Raw genomic sequence first — 19,688 nt, 5'->3', positions numbered from 1 at the left:
CCATGATATTCGCATCAGCACCAGTATCAATTTTAAATTTGACTGGTGTTACCCCAATGAGAAGTTGTACAGTCCATTGTTCATCATCTCTGTTTCCCTTTGTTACAGCACCCAGGAAATATGAAATATCTGTCACTTCCCTGTCTGATTTACTGTGACACAATCTTTCCCAGTGACCCACCTTTTTGCATTTATTGCAGGTAGATCTCATTACTGGACACTTCTCCTGCTGCTTATGTCTAATTTTGCCACACTTTCCACATTTTGGTTCTCCTTGCTCCCTGCTCTTTGTTCTTTTAGGCTTCCACTTTGGTGTTCCTTTTGCAATTTCCTGCACTGCAGCGCACACCTCCCCCTGCTGGTGAACTTGGAGTGTGACCTCCTCAGACTTGCGAACACTCTGAATAGTTTGGGCTAATGTGACCTCAGCCATTAGCTAGAGTCTACATGACAGTTTTTTTTATCAAGAATGCCCACAACTATGTGGTCGCGATTGTGTTCATCTCTGTTTACACCAAATTCACAGTGTTCAGACAACTCATAGAGAACTCTAGTAAACGTTTCAGCCTTTTCATCAGGCGGCTGTACTCTCCAATAAAAACAGGTGCATTCATGTGCACCTGGATGGGAGACCTACTGGGAAAATTAAGGTTGCTGCTGGAAGAGGTGGTAGTGGGACCACTAAGGGATGTTTACCCTGCAGTCTGTGTGGGTCTAATGACCCACTATAGTGATGGTGACACTATACTGTAAAATAGTGTTGTCCTTCGGATGAGACGTAAAACCAAGGTCCTGACTCTCTGTGGTCATTAAAAATCCCAGCATGTTTCTTGAAAAGAATAGGGGTGTAACCCCGGTGTCCTATCCAAATTGCCCATGGGTCTTTACCAGTCATGGCCTCCTAATAATCCCCTTCCATTAATTGGTTTCATCACTCTGTTCTCCTTCCCCCTGACAGCTGATGTGTGGTGAGCGTACTGTGTCCATTATGACTGCTGTCGCATTATTCAGGTGGATGCTGCACATTAGTGATGGTGGAGGGGAGTTCCCAGAAAAGAAAAGTGGAGAAAGTGCAGTGTCCAGAAAAGTGTTATATTTAAGTGTTAGGATTTATTATTAATTAATGAAATAAGTCTTGGAAAAAAGGGTAATTAAATTTAGGCACATTGGACAGCTTTACATTGTTTTAATTACTTAATTTTCCTGTGTTTTTGATTTCAAAATGGTCTACTTTACTGTCTCCTCACGGGGTTCATGTTAAGTCATTGTAGGGCAACCTGCAAGCACAGATGGAACTATGCTTTTCCATTCTTTTCTTTCAAAGGACCACTACACACTTATCCAATAGAAAAACTTTAATTCCAGTCCAGAAACAAGATTAGGAAGTCCTGATAAAACAATGCTATACACAATCCACTTTACAGCAAAAATGCAAAAATTAAAATACTAATAATGTAACAAAGAATAGGTAAATATTTATAACAAAGAAATTACATGGATGCAACACAGTGATCAGAATAATCAGAATCAGATTTTTCATTTTGAATCTTCTAGCTGAAAAGTATTTACCACTTACCACTTTCTTTCCTCACTGCTTCTAAAAATATCTGCCTATGAAGTCTTGTTTACGTTTTGACTGGTCAATAAGTGAAATATTGTGCATCCCAAATAAAATAATATGACCCATCCCTAAATCTCCATTCCTTTAACATATTACTTTCTCACTATTCTAAAGATGTATCACACAGTACGAGAAAAGGTTTTTAGAATGAGGATTCCACAATAAAATAAATCAGAATTTCCCAAAATAATTTAACAGCAAGCTCTCTTAAACAAGGTTCAGGTAACTAATCCAGAATCTGGTATCCGAGACTAATCAGATCAAGGTTCTCTTGCACTTAGATGAGGGTGATGGTGTTGTTCTTCTCTCACAATACCAAAATCAAGGCTCCTTTCTGCCACGTAAGATACTCCTTCATTGAATTATGTGGAACAAAAAAAAAACCCTTACAAAATAGAAAACCACAGATGGAAAAAAATAAATTTGAAGTGACCCAGTATCAATAAGATACTGACACAAAACATAGCACATTTTGCATAATGATGTAAATGATCAAATCATTAACTGATGTATTAATATATTTGATACTTATTAATTTAGTTGAACTCTAACCATAACGCAGTGCCCCCCATCTGTTTTCCACTCAGACATTTTTGCATGGATTCTGTGTTTTCACCAGAATCTTTTTTTAACTCTTCTTGTCTAAACCTCTTGTTCAGCTGGATTCAGAGTAGACTGTTATGCTTCTTTCTTGAGGTGCATAATCACACAATTATTTTTACACCACTTTGATTAATATTATATTAAAATACACCAATATGTCAAACGTACTAAAATAAAAATTATTTTGGCTATGCACACCCACCAGGATGGCAAGGACAGGCCAGGAGCTGTTCTGGACTGAAGTTCAAATATGTCACAGTTTAGGGATAGTGACAGCATGGTCCAGAGGGGACTTTGCTTCACAGTGACAAGAACAAGTAGTGGAGAACCAGGAAAGCTGGCAGACTAGTCTAGTGTGAAATGCAGTGGTTGAGTGCAGGGTAAATAACTGGAGATCAGGACACAGGGCTGGAGTGCAGGACTGGGAGGACAACCAGACTTGACAGCTGTTCTAGGTGCAGGGTTGAGCTGCCAGGCCCCCAGACAGCCATAGCACCTCATGAGAGCTGTGAGTTTGTGCAGCAGCAATTCTCGCCGCTAGCACACACACCAAGGGGAAACATGATGTATCCAAAGAGGAAGTAGACAATGGGAACTCCGCTGAGAAACCACTGGCTGACAATCCAAAGGTGCAGAGTAGGACAGGGAGTGAAATGTAATGCCAGGTTGCCAACTTAAATCATGCACAGCACCCGTCGCAGACTGATTTCTCATTGCATTCAGATGACATGATTATATTGTTTCCTCAGCAAGTGGTGCAGGGAAGGCAGGAGTGAGGAGGCATGGCCCACAGCTACTACCACAACACACGCAAGACATCATCATAACACCAGGAAAAGAGACAGTGATTCATTAATGCAAAATTTTCAAACTTATTGTAAGGACACTTCTCAATGCCATGAAGTCAGTCCTTTTTTCTTACTCCATTCAATGTCTTCCATTATTTCCATTTCTCTTTCAGTTTCTTTTCTCTTCTCCTCCACTCCTCCTCAAGTCTCTGTTCCATTTCCTCTCTCATTCTTCTCTCTCTCTCTTCATACTCCTGTTTCAGCTTCTCTTCTACCTCTCTTGCTCTTTCTTCATATTTCTGTTTCAGCTCCTCCTCCTGTTGTTTCAGTCTTCTTTCAATCTCCTGAAGAATCTCTTCACTGATAAAGGCTTCTCCTTTGTTTTCTGCGACCATCTCATCTATTTTGTCCAAGAGCATAATAACCTGAGTCTGTTGTTCCAAGTTCTTATTGAGAACATGATACCTTTCCCCACATTTCTCAACTAGCCACTGGAGTGTCTCCCCTGTATCCCTAATGTGTTCCTCAATGGTTTTGCCTTTAAGTTTGTCCCCCCATGTGAACAGCACTATTGTGTGTCTCCAGACTCTCTCACCGAGAAGCTGAAGGTGTTCCTCTACCGCTTGCCTGAATGACTCTGGGAATGGAACCACAGGAATCACTATCAGGAAAGCATGAGGCCCTGGGGCACACATAGATACACTACATGTTATGTCTGACTTAAAAAATGCTGAGCCATAAACAAAAGACAGCCAGCCTGGTGTACCACTACAGTGACGGATCTCCTGTGTACTTCATTGTTTTTGATTACACATTTTTCTGTCCGGTCTTCAGTCTCAAACACCTTTTCTCCAAGGATTATGTTGCCTGCTGAACTCTTTCCAGCCTGACTCCTTCCTAGTAGAACAATCCTCAGAGGCTGATAGTGTCTCTGAGGGGAAGGACCCCGTCTTTCAGCTTCTTGAGCTTGGGCTTGCTCACCTATGAACGCAAAGAACACAGTTAATTCTCTACAGAAGTTTCACATAATTTGCTGTTTTTGATAATGAGCTTCCAACACAACTGACAGTGTCATAGTGGGGTACAGTGATTAGTTAATGCTTAAAAGGTAACTTTAACTAAGCTTAACTGTTTTAACTTTAACTAAGCATAATGTTTTCTATGTTAATGTCAAATTTTAACACAATATTCAAAATGAGGTCTTCCTGTTACACTTATTTTTTACATATTGTTGATTACCGTCTCCAGAATTACCAAGATGTGCACATTGTTAAAGCAATAAGAGGAGCTCACTGCAGATGGATCAATCACTGCAGTTTTCATTCAATTACATATTTGCACCCCCCCCAAGTCTTCCCTTTACTCAGAGCCCATCTGACCCCCTCAGAGACAGCTCTCTGAGTGTTGCTTAAACCAAATTCGAACCAGTCTAACCTACTGCAACAGAGACTCATAAGCTTCTTAATAAGAATATCATGTAGAGAGTGATGTTAACAGGCCTGTCAAGACAGATGATATAATTGTAGGTGTCCTCTCCAGTACGACCCATGTCACACATTTGCCCCAATCTCACCGATAATCTCCCAGTCTCAACCTACTAACCCTATATGACTTTCTAGGCACCGTAAGCAGACAATCTCAACTACTGCTACCCTGTTACAGTCCCACAGCCATTTATGTAAAACTTGCTCTCCTAGTTTAAAATGGCTGAGCCGAGAGGAATGGAAATGCCACACTTAAATAGTAAACAGCAGATTGGGCAGGTGCACATAATAACGAAACTAAAATACAAAATGGTCGGAGTGCCCTCTAGAGGACGGATGACGATTGTGACACATTTGAAACAACCACTACAGTATTATTTCTGTCTTATATTCTAAGACAGTGTATGTTTTTCACTTAATTAACAAAATATTCCTGGCATTACCCGTGCCTCCTCATAAATACTTTTGCAACTACCTGCTGAAGTGTGCCACCCTTAATCTATCCAAATAATAATGATCACACATCATGCATGACTAACTGTATTCTTTTTCTCCATATGTATCATATTTAGTTTATAAACATTTGAGTAATTTATTGGATTTTTGTACTGTAGCATTTGTCACCTAAAAGCTACAGTATAGACATAGAAGAAGTTTAGTTAAGAAGGTGGTAACAGTACTTTCACATTTTATTATTTGTAATAGTGGTGAAAATGGTGGGTTTGCTGCCTTAAACAAGCTACTTATCAGGAATTTAGCTGGCATAACAAGTTACACAACAAATGTCAACTCTAAGTCACACCTGAAGACAACAAAATATTGTTTTGCTTCTTTCTATTTTTTAAGTGGGGAATTCCTTTGCAACCTGTTCCTTTGTAGCCGATGCACATGACTGCTTAAACTGAATTTTTTTAAATGTAGTAGATGACAAAATATCTTACATCTCAATTTGAAAATTCATTTTTGTTCATTTCAAATTTTGAAATTTGATAGTCAAACAGTATATAAAATAATAATAATTTAAATAAATTGACATATTGATCCTATTGAAATACCACTGAAAGACTTTGCATTTTTATTCAGTCAGAAATGTATTCCCACCTAATGCTGCATGTTGAGATAATAAATAATCTGAAAATTTTAAGAAGATGCTGATCTTCTGTTGGTCTTTGTTTGGCACTGTCATCAACATGTCATAAAGTAATATCAGCTATTATGGTAAGTGGTTTTTACACATTCCTTTGTGTTTTAGTTAGTTTGCTAATTGATAGAAACTCTCTTGAGCACGATTAGATAGAGTTAAAATGCATTCAACTGTGTTAAAATGCATACATTAGAACCTTGACACAACTTGACACCTAACTTGTCTACCATTACCCTTCATCATCTGCTAATATTATAAGTATAAATACTATAAAGCCTTCCAGTGCTGTAGTGCATTTGCAGTACATTTGTTTCCATCCCATCTGAAATGGCGGCAAAATAGTATAGAAGCAGTTCTGACTACAAAAAGTGTTTTACTCTCATTTTCTGACTAGCATATACTGTACTGTGATATTCAAAATCAAAGGCTGAAAATAAAAAAAAATTCCAGAAAAAATGTAGATTTTAGGAATGACATGACATTAATTTGTCAGAAAGAATTGTATTTTCTGAATTACATACTATTTACAAATGATTCTTAATTTGTTCTTTACAATGAATTTCATTTGAAGATGATCAGAATCTAGAGAATCTATCAATATAGACAAAACTGAAAGTAAAACACAAACACTCCTGCTGAGAACAGAATCTATGTTATTTTAATTTATACATCTCAATTCTCCACACAGAATCAATGCTGCCATGCTACTAGAAGTGTAACAGATACTAATGTCGATTGATAATGACCAAATAAACTTACCAGGGTTCAGAATGGCTCCCTCAAATGCCATTTCTACTTCTCTCTAACTTGCTGTTCTAGGAAAGCTGAATTTCCTGTGTCTGTAAATAAAGGCGTGGGCATATGGGTAACAAAAGCAATGCTCCTAAACCACCTGGCATCTCGCGAGTTTTTGCTTGAGAACTGAAGCTTTTTTCTACATCCGTTATTTCAGTCTAACCAGTTATTATCTGAGAAAGTGAAACTGTGCAACAAGTTAGACTTAACTTATATAGGAAAATGATTCTGTTCAGTTTCATTGGTATTATCATCATCATCCCCAAGACCTCAGATAAAATATTAAGAACAATATTGTAGAGGGTTCAGTCTTGTGATCTTATATGTAAGTCTCAAAAGCAGATCATAAAGGACATTATGAACTTGAAAATAAGAAAGATTATGTTGTGTAGTTAGCAATGTAGAAATAAAGAAGCAGTCCTAATTAGGAGATAAAAATCTAACTTTGGATAAAACGTCTTATGTATCAATTTAATTTTTTCTTATTTTTTTTCCTTGTGGCACTAGGAAGCTGCCATACAGAGGAAAAATCTTGATTAAAGATTGGTAAGTTAAAGTATATTTGTTACTACAATGAAAAGTACTGCTCTTCAAGTTTAAACTCTGTAAAAGTGCAAATGTATATTCATGCATAAAAGCATGAATGTCATGATGGTCAGGCAAAGTATAACACATACTACAGTTTTATCACTGTTGTAACAAGTTGCAAGTTGTTGGCAACTTAAATTACAAACCACAACAGTGATGTTTTCCATTTTCTGCAAGAGCCTCACTAAAACCACAAGCTTTATATTTTCAATTGTAACAATCACAGAAGAAAAATGTAGTTAAAATAAGCATGTGAAAATTACACAATAACCACAAGTGACTGAGTTAAAGAATTTGATGTGGCTGTTTATGAAGAAATTAGAATGTGCTACTACTCCCAGTTATATAAATGTATTATTTTAATTCATAAATGAATACTGTTAATGATGTTCAGAAACGTTAAATGGATTTAAAGAAGCACAGTAGTGAAACAGATTAAATTAAGCAATAATGGTAATCATTTCACTAACATGTAATATATCACAAGTGCCACCTATCAATTGTCTTTGGCCAGTGAACCACACTCACACAGTGCGGTGTCACAGCCAGTTTACTGTTGCAACTAGTTCTGTGTGCGTCTCCATCTGTAAGTCAGTAAAGCAAGGCCTACATTTCTTAAAACCATGTTGAATACCCCATATATACAGTATATATACACCCCAAACTATTGCCATATGTCATACTCTAGGTTTGGTCAAAATACAGTGCCTTGCAAATGAATTCAGATATTTCATGTGGTGTCCTATTTTGTAAAACTACATAACAATGCACATACATATTTAATATATATTTTATTCAAATCCTGAATAATTCTAAGGGTAATAATTATTCCCTAAAGATAATTGCTATAAGTAAACATTTAGATCTTCATGTTAATTTTAAGTTAAAAAATTTAAATTTCACTTATTCCCATTGACATAACAGATAAAATGGCCATTATTCTATAACTTATTTGAATAATCTAGCTGCATTCTTAATGTCATTTTTTGTCATACAATTTTTATTGTATAACTAAATTCAGTTCCCGAAAACAGAATATAGTAGTTGATATCCAAGCAGTAGAAACAGTAGAGTTGTGATAAAGACATATAAAAGCAAGTACCCACACTGACAGAACCTTCGAGAATTTTGAGTGTTTTAGCTCTCTTTTGGACTGATAAGTCAAGTAAAAGTCCAAGATACTCAACACGCCGACTGTTTCAACATTGTTATTATTGGACTACAACCACAGAAAGGAGAAGGGGTAGGGTCCCGCAGTACATAATCACTTCCAAAAGACTCCAATAAGAATGTTTTCTTTAATATACCCTTACATTTCACTATACAAAATAATACATTTACTGTAGCCCTATTCTTCAACATCCCTGTTCCCAGTAAGAACCGCCAGTGTGGAGTCCCATCTCAAAAGATAAACTCAAATTACACTCAGAGTTATATCCCATTATTTATCTGCATATGTTATTTTTAGTTGGCTTCCCTCCACATACATACATATATGTATACAGTGCCTTGCGAAAGTATTCGGCCCCCTTGAACTTTTCAACCTTTTGCCACATTTCAGGCTTCAAACATAAATATATAAATTTTTTATTTTATGTGAAGAATCACCAACAAGTGGGACACAATTGTGAAGTGGAACGAAATCTATTGGATTTTTGAAACTTTTTTAACTAATAAAAAAATGAAAAGTGGGGCGTGCAAAATTATTCGGCCCCTTTACTTTCAGTGCAGCAAACTCACTCCAGAAGTTCAGCGAGGATCTCTGAATGATCCAATGTTGTCCTAAATGACTGATGGTGATAAATAGAATCCACCTATGTGTAATCAAGTATCTGTATAAATGCACCTGCTCTGTGATAGTCTCAAGGTTCTGTTGAAAGCGCAGAGAGCATCATGAAGACCAAGGAACACACCAGGCAGGTCCGTAATACTGTTGTGGAGAAGTTTAAAGCCGGATTTGGATACAAAAAGATTTCCCAAGCTTCAAACATCCCAAGGAGCACTGTGCAAGCGATCATCTTGAAATGGAAGGAGTATCAGACCACTGCAAATCTACCAAGACCTGGCCGTCCCTCTAAACTTTCAGCTCAGACAAGGAGAAGACTGATCAGAGATGCAGCCAAGAGTCCCATGATCACTCTGGATGAACTGCAGAGAACTACAGCTGAGGTGGGAGAGTCTGTCCATAGGACAACAATCAGTCTTACACTGCACAAATCTGGCCTTTATGGAAGAGTGGCAAGAAGAAAGCCATTTCTCAAAGATATCCATAAAAAGTCTCGTCAAAAGTTTGCCACAAGCCACCTGGGAGACACCCCAAACATGTGGAAGAAGGTGCTCTGGTCAGATGAAACCAAAATCGAACTTTTTGGCCACAATGCAAAACGATATGTTTGGCGTAAAAGCAACACAGCTCATCACCCTCAACACACCATCCCCACTGTCAAACATGGTGGTGGCAGCATCATGGTTTGGGCCTGCTTTTCTTCAGCAGGGACAGGGAAGATGGTTAAAATTGAGGGGAAGATGGATGCAGCCAAATACAGGACCATTCTGGATGAAAACCTGTTGGAGTCTGCAAAAGACCTGAAACTGGGACGGAGATTTATCTTCCAACAAGACAATGATCCCAAACATACAGCAAAATCTACAAAGGAATGGTTCACAAATAAACGTATCCAGGTGTTTGAATGGCCAAGTCAAAGTCCAGACCTGAATCCAATCGAGAATCTGTGGAAAGAGCTGAAAACTGCTGTTCACAAACGCTCTCCATCCAACCTCACTGAGCTCGAGCTGTTTTGCAAGGAAGAATGGGCAAGAATTTCAGTCTCTCGATGTGCAAAACTGATAGAGACATACCCCAAGCGACTTGCAGCTGTAATCGCAGCAAAAGGTGGCTCTACAAAGTATTAACGCAAGGGGGCCGAATAATTTTGCACGCCCCACTTTTCATTTTTTTATTAGTTAAAAAAGTTTCAAAAATCCAATAGATTTCGTTCCACTTCACAATTGTGTCCCACTTGTTGGTGATTCTTCACATAAAATAAAAAAATTATATCTTTATGTTTGAAGCCTGAAATGTGGCAAAAGGCTGAAAAGTTCAAGGGGGCCGAATACTTTCGCAAGGCACTGTATATACACATTAAACCTGGATGGCAAGGTGGTGCAGTGGTCCTGGGTTCAGTTACTAAGATCCTATCTGTATGGAGTTCATATGTTTTCCCTCTGTTTGTCTTGGGTCCCTTCACATTCTCCAGTCTTGTCCCACAGTCCAAAAACATACTGGTAGATTAATTGGCTTAATTTATATATTTAAAATATTACATTATAAAATGTAAATAAATGTAGAAAGAGAAATACATTACAACAAAGCTAATAGTGAGGTAATTTTGACTCCAACTATAAATATTGATTTTCAATATGTAATATGGTATCTTCAATGATTATACAAAGGCAACATTCCTAGACAAAACAAGATTTTAACTAAGCAAAAGGTAGGATAAATATGAAGCACTGACCCCCCACAGAACTGGGTGTCAGGTCTATAAAATTCACATTGTTGCAGTTTTTGCTGGGGTTCAAAACTGTTCTTGGAACCTCTAACATATGATTTAAAGATTATGTTAACTTTAGATAAGAGAGCACAACACCCCACCTATATAGTACAGTATATTTACCGTTCATAGACAAATGCAAATAAACGCATCTTTATTAAGCTTTAAATCGTGTCAAATCTATTCTTGCAAGAAAAATATCAGCTCATGAGGCTAGCACACCAATCTGTCACAAATGTACAGTAACATACTATACATATAAATGAAGCTTAATTCCACACTGAAAATCATTTTTTCAGATAGCCTTTATCTTACTTGTTCCTTTGCAGCCGAACTCACTCACGTTAGGTACAGGTTTCAATGTAGGAACATTGATCTAGAAAGGCGTTTTATAAACAGTAAGTGACATGTACTACACTTTGTATTAGTTAGTGTAACATTTTAATGTGCTTTTTATTGGTAATAATCATAATATACAGTACACCACATTTTTATCCTAAATGATTAAGTCATTATGAAATGAAGTAGATGAAAAATATATCACTAAAATAGTGTGACTTGATAATTCCACAAACTGTGTGTTAATCGAGTTCTGCCTTTTTGTAATACAGTACTCTCAAGGTGCACGCACCTGGAATTAACTAAGGGCGCGTCAGTAACAACTGTACTTAGAATGGCGCAATTGTGACTGTTTCGCGAACGTAATAAGTTGTAAGAAAATGTTTCTTATCCTACGTGACGCAGTTATCACCTGATCACAGCTACGTGATAGCTGTGCCATAAAACTTTTGTTCCGTTGCTGTTTCCGCAAACGCCCCCTTACCTCCTGCTGATGACGTGCCTCCAATGACAAGCCTCTAGACTGCAACCTTAAACAGAATCGCATATTCATTATTTAATCATTGCTTATATTATATACGGATAGGAATTGACGTGTCACAGAAAATTCATTTGAGAAGAAAAATGGCATCGGGAAGCACAACCCAGGACCCATGTAAGTTTCTTTTATTGTCTCTTTATGCATACAGTACCAGTACAGTATATCAGTATCAGTATCTCTGACATTAAACAACTACCAGCCGTCATATTTAACTTGCATTCCCCGGAAAGACGCTGATGTGGTCAGGAAGAAGTTGCATCGTGTAAAATAGTTTCATTTTCTGTTGCGTTGGCTGCTTTCTTTAAATTGTTTATTCACTAGAAATAGTTAACATAAAAACTCCAAAACAGTGCCGAATTTCAGTCGTTAGCACATTTACACCAGCTAGCAAATTTTACCCCCATTTATGAATTTTTGAATCCACTGCTGTCAATAAAGTTTTTCAGTTTACTAACACATATTCAGTATGCTAACTAATATGTATAAACTCTATAAAATACAGAGAGGAACTGTTACCAACCCCCAAAACCAGAAATTGCAACAGAGTCAAACGATAAAAAAAATAACTATTAACATAGCTATGTTAATCCTCTACTTTCCCACTTCAATGCTGTGATTTATAGTCTATTTCACATCACTCTTTCGCTTTGCCTGCTAACACACTCTCTGCATGAGCACACTCCCACATTTCCAGTCGTATCTGACAGTCTCTTCATAGAGCATTCAATAGACAAGAAAAACTATAACATCATGGACCAGTTATGTTGCCTGAAAAAAATGAATTAAAAATAAGAATACTTTTCAGGTGTAAGAAAATTGGAATGCTATGCAAATAGCATTCTTTTTTTTTTTGCAGTGTGCTGTCTATGTTAAAACAACATAGTTCTGTTAATGTCTGTACAGGTCCTGTAGACATCTCTGCCACGTAGCAATTTTAAAAGTGCTAAGACTCTTCTTCCTGCACAGTTACATCCCCCAGAGCCACTAATGCCCCAACAGACGGGACAAGCATGTTCACTCATTCCAGTTTTATTTTTATTTTAATGTGCTACTTGCAATCACCATAAGGTATCACAATACACATGCCAAAACAATATCACAGACCAGTTCCAAAATACCTGAAGAAGAAGACAGAAAAAAGTCCCATTTTGCACAGTCTCATTTCTTTCTGTGACTTTCCTAAAAAAAAGCTTCCAACAACATCACTTTCCTGAATCAGCTATTTGGAATCCTGGTGAACGGTCTTCTGCCACACCAAAAGAAGAAATAAAACTGCATATTCCTTTGATTGTGTTTACCACCCTATTTAGTCCAAACTTAAAAAAAAAACTTGCTCCTTATTCTCCCCTTACCTTGCTTCCTGCAACAAGTGGGTGGGTAAAGAAGACAGAGCATGAGCCCCTGGCATCCAGTGGCTGAGGTACATCTTTCTGGCCAGGACCTCAGTGAGTGTCAGGGATGTTCTGGTGATCACAGTGGTAAGCAGACAAACAAGTGGGGGCTACCTCGGGAACTGACTGTATGCAGATGACCAGATGTCACAGTGCATACAATGTCTCTTCTATTCCCCTTTGTCTCTTCTCTCTGCCTCTATGTTCCAGGTCCAGTTTCAGCCTGTCCAGCACTCCCATAATTGAATGTGTCACTTGCAAGTGTGTGGTCACTCTGTGACAAGAATTTAGTGCTATTTTCCCACCATATACACAGTTGAACATCGACTAACATCAATGTTAAAATTAATTTTGTACTTGTACTTAAGTACAATGTAGTTATGTACTTAAGTAACAGCACTGAACCGCTTCTCAAATTAGAAAAATAAATATTTCACAAATTATAAAAGCAGTTTGATTTTCATACGTGCAGTAATCATGAATAGTGTTGTCCTTTAAAGTTGATTGAAAGCAATTTGTTGCTTCTGCTGTTTAAGAACTGCTTAATATATATAACAATTTCTCAATCAGAAAAAACTTATAAATGTGAAATATATTGAAACTGATACATAATAGCCCATACATAAATTCACTAAATGTATAATATATGAAATCTCACAGTATTGGCTGTGACTGAATTGGTCTGATTACATAATTGGATCACTTCCCATTTGAAAATTAATTTCCATCAAATCACCAAATTTTAAATGTTAAGATTATTCTAAAAAGGTGCTTTTAAACATTATCAATAAAAATATGGAGTATTTACTATAATAAAAAGTAATGAGAGTAGCTTAAAAAAGAAATAATGTGAAAAGAAATCTTTTTACTATACTGTATATCCTAACATTTTGTTTGTTTTTTGTTGGTTCTTCAAATTGTCTAGAAGATGAAAATGTGTCAACATTAACAACTTTCTTTTTCATAAGCTTCCATTTCTATCACAGCAGTTCCCATTTACCATGTATCCATAGTTTATGAACAACAACAAATAAATAAATATATTCTTACACTTATATAGTGCTTTTCTGGACACTACACTCAAAGCACTTTACAGGCAATGGGGACAGTCCTCCACCACCAATGTATAGGCCCTCACTTGGACGATAAAACAGCATCTAAAGGGCGCCAATAAGCTCACCACACATCAGCTATCAGTGTGGAGGAGAACAGAGTAATGAGACCAGTTAATAGTATTGATTATTATTAGGCCATGATTGATAAAGGCCAGTGCGAAAATTTGTCCGGGACACTGGGGTTAACAGCCCAACTCTTTTTGGGAACCGCCCTGGGTTTTTTAATGACCACAGAGTGTCAAGACTATTTTTTTTCCAATCATCTGAAGGATGGAGCCTTTTTTACAGTATAGTGTCTTCTTCACCATACTGGGCCTTAGGACCACACACAGACTAGCAGGGGTAAGCGCTCCCTACTGGTACCACTAAATAAATATGATTGTGAAGAAAAAAAGAGATTACATTTGGTCTCACTGTGAACTAATCACAATACTCTGATTTTACATTATTAGCTCTGTTAGGACTTTTTGTCAGCGGATGCTTAGGATTCATTCTTTGAGTTTTCACAGAAGAATTGACAAATTCGTCTTGCTCTGGCAGGTGAAAGAATCCAAGAAATGGTAAAAGAGGAAAGTGTTTCCGAGCTGAAGGTTGTTCTGCTGGGATTGAAACAGGCTGGGAAAAGTTCGGCAATAAACACCCTCCTTGGTGGAGAGGGGGTGGAATCAGAGAGAGAAATTGTGGGTGAGAAGAGGCAGGGCAAAATTAGAGGGAAGCTGGTAACTCTGATCGACACACCAGGATGGGAGTGGGATTCGGAAAAGGTCAATTCAGAGATTAAGGAGGAGATTATGCGCAGTGTATCACTCTGCTCCCCAGGACCACATGCCTTTCTACTGGTAATTCCTGTTGTCTCATTCAAAGACTCACACAGGAAGGCAGTGGAGGAACACATGCATCTTCTCAGTGAAAGAGTCTGGACACACACAATAGTTTTATTTACCTATGGGGACAAATTGAGGGACTTAAGCATCGAACAGCATATTATGAAAGAAGGGGAGGGACTCCAGGGGCTTGTTGCAAAATGTGGGAACAGGTATCATGTTCTCAATAATAAGAACATCAGTGATCATGCTCAGGTCACAGTTCTTCTACAGAAAATAGAGGAGATGGTAGCAGAAAAGGAAGGAGAAGCTTTTATAAGTGAAGAGGTCCTTCAAGAGGTAGAAAGAAGACTGCAACAACAGAAGGAGATGCTGGAACAAAGAAAGGATGAGATGGAAGAGGAAATAAAACTGAGATATGAAGAAAAACAGAAAGCCATAGAAGAAGAGCTGAGACATAGATATGAGGATGAATTACGAAAGAGAGAAGAGGAGATGAAAAGGAAGTTACAGGAAGAACGTGATAGGAAAGAACATGAATTAAAGGAAAAGAATCTGATGGAAAAGGAACTTGAAAAAAAAGTTGAGACATCCAGACATTCTATCAAGAGAAGGAACAGCATGGACAATATTCCCCCTAAAAGTGAGTGTGATTAATTATTTTGTTACTACTGTATGTTGCTGATCTTAGAATCACTTACACAGTGTTCACTTACATAGCTAATTTTGAGTTACCATATTTTGAACCCTAAATTTGTATTTATATCTTAGTGTTTTAGAGGTGGTTAACAGCAAAATAAGAAATGAGTTAAGAAATAATCAAACATTCAGCTCAGCATATTATTAGACCTGACACCAGCTTGAGTACAACTAGTTTGTATCATTACAATAATAACTCATTCCCACCATTCAGGGATACCAAGTCACATGGTCTCTTTAATCATACATGAACAATTTGGTGGTGGATAAATAAATAGGCATTACGTAAGTATGTATTAATCAAGCAAAGACAATTTACAGTTTAAGGAAAGTCTTGTCTCATCACATCCTACATTTCCTCCTACATCCCAACATAAAACTTTTTAAGAACAGGTAGGCCTGCTTGCACAGCTCCATTCCCCAAATAAAGGAACATAAGAATGATTGCAAGTAAGAGGTGGCCAGTAGCCTATTTTATTATTACCATGACAGTAGCTACTGAGGATAAGACTTTAGCAAAACTCCTACACTATCTTATCAGGAACTCACTGTGGAAAGTCTTCATTCCATCTGATACCAGGAGCTCATCTCAGGCTGCTTCAGCCTCATGCTTAGTCTTAGTCTTAGTCCAGTTCTCTCAGGCTCCAAATGGGAGCTCTGTCTGTAGCTGTGCTACAGTACCTGGAGGCTTCCAATAGCTGAAAGGGAACCAGAAGACGGGATGGTTAAAATGGCGCTTGGGTCTCCAATTCATCCGCATCCATTCGTTTCCTCTGAGGAGATGACTCCTCCATACAGAAAGCCTACTGGACAAAGCACAGCTGTGGTCGCTTGTGGCTCATCCCTGTCCTGCACCAGGTTTTCCCATGCACATCCTTTCCCTGCGCATCAGTCTGCTACTGTAGTCTGCCTTTCCACAGGCTGGGCAATTCTAGAGGGCTGTCTGCCAGCTATGTGTGGCCTCTTTCTTAGGACCTCAGCCTTAGGAATCCATTCTGAAGCCAAGAGAGCAATACCCCAGAGATCCAACCTCCCTGACTGCATTTAGTGGACTTTGGCATACAGATTCTCTGGCGCTGTCTTATGCAAGCATTTTTTTTCTGCTCAAGGTGCAGTGAGAGTTTTTCCCTGGATAGTTGGGACTTAGCCTTTTGTTTTGCTTGCTGACTGTCTTGGCCTATCCAAGCTCCATCAGCCAATATGTCATCATTTAATTATCACCTTTCCCCCTTTCACTTTTCCTCCGTTGTCTGAAGTGCTAGATCCCTGTACAGTAGGGTCTCTTTGGGCTTCTCTAGAACTCTCCAGGCTCTTGCTCTTGGATTCTGACCAATCACACCTGTGGATGTGCACTTGTGTAGAGCCTATGTAAACTGTGGGCCACCTTCTGGGAAATTACTTTCTGTTAAGTTGTCTTCATTCAATTTGGTATCTGCTTAACAAAGAACTCAATACTCCCTTTAGCATATTTGAGCCACTTCCAAGCCCCGAGTTAGGGACAACCCCTTTCTAAGACAAAGTACACTAATTATATAAGTATTTGAATTCCAATAGCACACAGCAATGTCAGTGGTATCATGCAGTTAACACATGCAATTCATATAAACATGCAGTTTTTCTGACATTTTGCAGTGAGTGGAGATGCAGATCCAGGGAAAAGCACAGAGGAAACCCCAGTCCGTTATGAATCTGAAGATAAGTGAAGTGGGATAGATCAAGAAAAGAACATGGAATCTATTAATGATCTTGCTGAGTTATAGAGGGTCTGAGACACACTGATCAAAGGAATCATCTACTTTACCTTGGATAATTAAGTTTGTAACTCTGTAAGAGTCATCAACTGTCCAGAGAAGACTGTTGAAGGAGAGAATCATAAAAGACAGAGAAGGAGAGAAGATGAACACAGAAATGGGACAAGAGAGATGGCAAGTCCTTGTCCAGATTAATGTTAGGGAACAGAGTGTTTGAACTTTCTGTTGTTTATAGGAAAGTCTGCTTTCCTGTACAGAGAATCTCTGAGTAAAAATGGTCTCTCCTGGTTCCTGGATGCATTTTCCACACTAGAAAGATAGGTTCTCTTTCACTTTGTAGTATTCAGATTTAAGATCTAAGTAAAGAATACCTCAGATAAAAAACGACCTTTCCTCTTGGAAAGCTAACCCTAACAGACCAACTCACCCATCAATATTTCTTTCCAACGTCCGTTCTCTGGAGAACAAGCTGGACTACCTAAGATTGCAACAGGCTGCTCAGCAAGAGATGAAGGAATGCTGCGTCTTTATTTTTACCGAAAAATGGTAAAAGGACAATATATTGGATACAGCCATTCAGCTAGATGGACTGACTTCCTTCCGCTTGGACAGGAAAGTTTCAGAGACTTGTAAGTCTCTCTGAGGTGGTTTGTGTGTTTATACAAACAATAAATGGTGCAGAAATGCTGCAGTAGTCTCTAGTTACTGCTCACTGCTAGTGGAATTTATTATGGTTAAGTGTCAGCCCTACTATTTACCAACGAAATTTACTATGGTTATTTTTTTGGCTGTGTACATCCTGCCCAGCGCAGGAAAAGAGGTGCTATGAGTCCTTTACGTGGCAATCAGCCATCTGCAAACTGCTCATCCTGACGTCTTTGTCATTGTTGCCGGCTCCTTCAATCACACAGATCTTAAGTCAGTTCTCTATAAATTTTATCAGTGTTAACTTTTCAACACCAGACTTAGTTTATATAAACATCAGTGACGCATACAAGGCTGTTCCCCACCCCCACCTGGGCTACTCTGACCACATCTCTGTTATGATAATCCCAGCATACAGACCGCTGCTCAATCGTGCCAAACCAGTTGTGAAACAAATCAGAGTAGCCAAAGTTAATCCACGTAAGGCTGCTTGACCCGATAATATACCTGGTCGTGTGCTCAAGGAATGTGCAGTACAGCTAGCCAACGTCCTCACCGATATTTTTGATATCTCCTTGTGCCAGTCGGTCATTCCCATATGCTTCAATTCCACCACCATTATGCCAGTGCCAAAGAAGTCAGCCGTGTCCTGCCTCAATGACTATCGCCCCATGGCACTCACTCCAATTATCATGAAGTGCTTCGAGAGGCTAGTCATGAGCCACATCAAGTCCAGATTCCCTACCCCTTTGGACCCCTTTCAGTTTGCATATCGGTAATAACATCTCCAGCACCCTCACAATGAGCACCAGAATCCCCCAGGGCTGTGTGCTCAGTCCACTGCTGTTCACATTGATGACTCATGACTGAACTGCCAAGCACAGTTCAAACTGCATCATCAAGTTTGCTGATGACATGACAGTGGTGGCCCTCATTAGCAACAACGATGAGTCATCATACAGAGAGGAGGTGGAGCAACTAGTGGACTGGTGCACAAACAACAACCTGTCTCTTAATGTAAACAAAACAAAAGAGATAATCATTGACTTCAGGAGGGCCCACACTGATCAATCTCCACTGTACATCAACTGTACATAACTGTGGAGACAGTTAGAAGCACCAAGTTTCTTGGTGTACACATTATAGATGACCTCACTTGGTTCCTCAATACCACCTCCCTAGCCAAGAAAGTACAGCAGCGTCTCTATTTCCTGCAGCGATTGAGGAGGGCAAACCTTCCCCTGCCCATTCTTACTACTTTCTACAGAAGCACCATTGAGAGCACCTTGCCCAGCTGGATCACTGTTTGGTTTAGGAATTGCAGTGCTTCAGACTGCAAGACCGTGCAACGAATTGTGGAAACAGCTGAAAAGATCATTGGAGCCTCCATCCCTTCCATTTCTGTCACCTATCACAAACACTGCTTACACAGGGCCTCCAGTATAGAAGACGACCTCTCCCACAAACTCTTTGCCCTCCTACCATCTGGGAAAAGATATCACAGTGTACGGGCTAGCCCAGCTCGACTCTGTAACAGCTTCTTCCCACTGGCTGTCAGGCTTCTCAACACCCTGGAATCTACTTGCTCTCACCCCAATTCCAGAAACAGGGTTTAAATGCCCCCAGGGTTTTGTGTATATTGTATTATTTCACTAGTAATTTGCATTATCTGCTCTATGTGTATCCTGTCTATGATGTCTATGTCAGTGTCCTGTCTGTATTTGCACCATGGAGGAGGAGGAGGAACGATATTTCGTTCCACTGTATATGGCTGGAATGACAAATAAACGTGAACCTGAACTTGAA

At 38.8% G+C, this 19,688-nt stretch overlaps 1 protein-coding gene and 1 long non-coding RNA gene across 3 annotated transcripts; one reads left to right on the top strand and one right to left on the bottom strand.

Moving 5' to 3' along the window:
* Positions 1 to 1,337: 1,337 nt before the first annotated feature.
* Positions 1,338 to 6,486, bottom strand: LOC102698187 (uncharacterized). The gene is made up of 2 exons (XR_011181567.1): positions 6,400 to 6,486; positions 1,338 to 3,993 (listed from the first exon to the last, which is right to left on the bottom strand). It is a non-coding gene; the product is annotated as an uncharacterized lncRNA (long non-coding RNA).
* Positions 6,487 to 11,406: 4,920 nt separating this feature from the next.
* Positions 11,407 to 19,688, top strand: LOC102698392 (GTPase IMAP family member 4-like). 2 transcript variants are annotated; one of them, XM_015349311.2, is made up of 4 exons: positions 11,407 to 11,571; positions 12,828 to 12,935; positions 14,504 to 15,430; positions 17,119 to 19,688. In XM_015349311.2, exons 2-4 carry the CDS (start codon positions 12,851 to 12,853, stop codon positions 17,187 to 17,189), a joined length of 1,083 nt encoding a protein of 360 aa, XP_015204797.1. In that variant the 5' UTR covers positions 11,407 to 11,571; positions 12,828 to 12,850; the 3' UTR covers positions 17,190 to 19,688. The 2 variants fall into 2 exon arrangements, with proteins under 2 accessions (XP_015204797.1, XP_015204809.1); XM_015349323.2 differs by lacking the exon at positions 12,828 to 12,935.

Source organism: Lepisosteus oculatus, chromosome 2 (assembly GCF_040954835.1).
Source record: "Lepisosteus oculatus isolate fLepOcu1 chromosome 2, fLepOcu1.hap2, whole genome shotgun sequence".
In the NCBI taxonomy this organism is placed as follows: domain Eukaryota; kingdom Metazoa; phylum Chordata; class Actinopteri; order Semionotiformes; family Lepisosteidae; genus Lepisosteus; species Lepisosteus oculatus.
Note: the sequence above shows the minus strand (reverse complement) of the source record. Positions and strands in the feature narration are given on the sequence as shown.

Bases quoted from the DNA above. Each gene is read 5' to 3' on its own strand.
- LOC102698392 (XM_015349311.2), top strand. From the start codon at position 12,851: ATGAGCCCCTGGCATCCAGTGGCTGAGGTACATCTTTCTGGCCAGGAC. The intron at 12,936-14,503 runs GTAAGCAGACAA...TTGCTCTGGCAG, and splicing joins ATGTTCTGGTGATCACAGTG to GTGAAAGAATCCAAGAAATG. The intron at 15,431-17,118 runs GTGAGTGTGATT...GACATTTTGCAG, and splicing joins GGACAATATTCCCCCTAAAA to TGAGTGGAGATGCAGATCCA.